We start from the raw sequence: 2972 nt of genomic DNA, 5'->3' as shown, positions 1-2972 counted from the left end.
AGTATTGTGTATCTAATGATTAACGTATAACAATGAAAATCGATTATTTTGTCATAGCGTATTTAAATTTTTTCTTTTTGGATTTTATAAAAACGTTAGTACTTCAATACCCACTCAAAATTTGTATTTTTATCGCATAAATATGTAATCATTTAACATGCATTTAATATTACATGTGCAAACAAGCTTTACCTACCTTATACCTAATTATGCTAATTAAATACTTAGATTATTAATTTTTTTTTACATTGATAAAATATGGTTATTATTTTAATGAATATTAAAATATGCTTCCTGGGCTGTAAATTATAATTTATTTTTTAATAAATGCAAAATTTTTATAGAAGTTTTGAATTTCATGAGTGCTGAATTAATTTTTCATAAAATTACTTAACGTATGTTTATTTTACCTATAATTATATATTATAATAACCTGATACAGATAAATGAAACAATGATAGAACGAATTGTGATAAGTTTCAACTGAAATGTAGACTGAAAAACCGGTTTGGTAGCTTAAATATGGGATATTACCAATATAAATAAATTCCTGGAAAACTAAAAAGGCCTAACAACGAATGCGATTGCGTAGTACTAACTCTGCGTAGTCTTAATTAGATCGTTTTCGCGAGAAAATGTAATTACGACGATTAGTGCTTAATTACCGCCGTCACAGGCACGTCACCAAGGGGGGGGCCTTAGGGGGCCTGGCCCCCTAAGAAAAGTCAGTGGCCCCGAACTGGCCCCCTCAATTTTATTTTCAAATATAATGGCATTTGATTATTCCGAATGGCCGAATCAAACAATCGTATTAGGTAGGTACATAAATTAAATTCCAAGATTTTATTTTATTAGTCGTTATTATACTCGCCACGGACTAAAGTATCTTAATTCTTAGTATATGGCGACATGGCGTATATGCGTTAGTCCGTAAAATTCGTCACTCGACAATTTGAGATAAGAGTGATAATCATAAGATTAGAGTGAATTACACGTCTAAGAATAGATTGAAAACTAGAAATTCCAAATACGGGTCTCGAACGTGCATTTGATAAACACGACCGTCGACCACAGACAACACGACTAGGTACAATAGTTTATATTCCACTATTCCAGTAACATTGTGATAGTGATCACCATTTACTACAGTCTACAATAACGTCAATAACAAATAAACATACCTCATCAATATAATATACACAGTGTATCGATTTGTATTGATTCATTATTCATAATCAGGCAGAGGCCAAGTCACAAGTAGTTGTAGTAGTATTACAATGAAGAGAAGTATAATAAGTTATTTTAATAATCCAAAAAACTTAAAAACTGAGAAAGGTATGTACGATAATATTATACACAATTCAGGTACATTTTATCAAATTGATTTTAAATTTAGTAATGTTCTGTTATATCCTACATATGTTTAAAGGAATAAGCGATTATTTACAAAATGTAAGTGCTGAACTAGCTAATGCATTGATTTTAATATCATCTTTAGAATCAACCCTTCAAGATATGCGGTTAAAAGATACAGATACAACTTTTAGTAACATATATGCTGAAACCATTTCTATATGTGGTAAAAATAACATACCCATACCTTCACAAGATACAAATGTAAAAAGAATAAAAAAAATACCAAAACACTTTGAACAATTTATATTTACACAACAAAACTCATTAGAAGTAGAATTGTATACATCCAAAATAGATTTAAAAGTCAATCTTTATTATACAGTAATTGACTACATTTTGTTGGAAATTAAAAATCGATTTTCCAATAATAAAGATATTTTAAGTGCTGTCTCATACTTACATCCTGGTAATGAAAAATTTTTAAGTTTTTCGCACATTCAGCCTTTAGCCGAACATTATGGGGCCAATACTGATGTACTAAAGTCAGAATTAAAGATATTACCAAACACTATAAAAAGATATGAATTACAAAATAATACAGAAATTAAAACTATGATGAAATTATTGGAGCTGTTAGAAAAATACAAGTTGGCTTTTATTGAAACTCATAAAATTGTACAAATTATCATAACTATTCCAGTTTCAAGTGCTGCATGTGAGAGAACATTTTCTTGTTTAAGAAGGCTCAAAAACTATATGAGATCTCTTATGACAAATGAAAGGTTAGTGCAGTATTTAAATATGTAAAATAATATGACTAGTAAACTCAAACAATTATACACTTCTACAAAATATGTATTATTACATATCTTTAAAAATGCTATTATGTATAATACAATTATCTAACAAAATAAAAATAAAATATTTCATTCATAAATTCAAAAAATATCCCATTGAAAAACAATCAAACTGGAAATTTTTTGTTTTTGTAAATTATAAGCATCTCAATTACTTAATTAAAATTAGATACCTATGAGATAATAGTTTTGTTTATTATTTTTTGTTGTAGGTTGAATAATTTGGCACTATTGTCTATAGAAAAACATTTATCTAAATCATTAGATTTAGATGAATTTACCAGAAGATTTGCTGTGAACCATAAAAACCGAAGACTTATTCTAGTATAAATAATAAAATGTATATAATAAAATGTACCTACCTAATATAAATATAATATAAAACTTTAACAACCAATACAGACATTATACTGTTAAAATGTAGTATATATTTTTATAGATATTATGTGATAAGGAAAGGAGTGGTAGGGGGTAAAAAAACATAAAGGGGCCAACAAATATTGGCCCCCTCATAGAAAAATTCCTGGCTACGTGCCTGCGCCGTCAGATGAGGACACATATAGTATTAATATATTTCTGTGCATCGCACTACGGCACAGACGATGGAATTTTTAAGGGTAATAAATATAAATGTAAATTAAATAATGTAAAAGGTATATTAGGCTATCAACCCATTCATTACATGAATTTTGCAATCATTATGGTAATAATCTTAAAAACAAAATAATATTTAATAGCATTAGCAATATCATATACTAT

At 28.0% G+C, this 2972-nt stretch overlaps 1 protein-coding gene across 1 annotated transcript; it reads left to right on the top strand.

Annotated features, from left to right (window-relative positions):
* The first annotated feature begins 1390 nt into the window (after positions 1-1390).
* On the top strand, positions 1391-2598 carry LOC149057773 (52 kDa repressor of the inhibitor of the protein kinase-like). The gene is made up of 2 exons (XM_089223038.1): positions 1391-2138; positions 2426-2598. Exons 1-2 carry the CDS (start codon positions 1399-1401, stop codon positions 2541-2543), a joined length of 858 nt encoding a protein of 285 aa, XP_089079164.1. The 5' UTR covers positions 1391-1398; the 3' UTR covers positions 2544-2598.
* Positions 2599-2972: the final 374 nt, after the last annotated feature.

This window comes from Diuraphis noxia, unplaced genomic scaffold (genome assembly GCF_037042655.1).
Source record: "Diuraphis noxia isolate RWA-SAM2 unplaced genomic scaffold, SU_Dnox_SAM2 contig0003, whole genome shotgun sequence".
Classification (NCBI taxonomy): domain Eukaryota; kingdom Metazoa; phylum Arthropoda; class Insecta; order Hemiptera; family Aphididae; genus Diuraphis; species Diuraphis noxia.
This window is presented reverse-complemented; position numbering and strand designations above follow the sequence as displayed.

Coding starts and splice junctions, on each gene's coding strand:
- LOC149057773 (XM_089223038.1), top strand. CDS start 1,399: ATGTTCTGTTATATCCTACATATGTTTAAAGGAATAAGCGATTATTTA. Junction 2,139..2,425: donor TCTCTTATGACAAATGAAAG/GTTAGTGCAGTA, acceptor TTTTTGTTGTAG/GTTGAATAATTTGGCACTAT.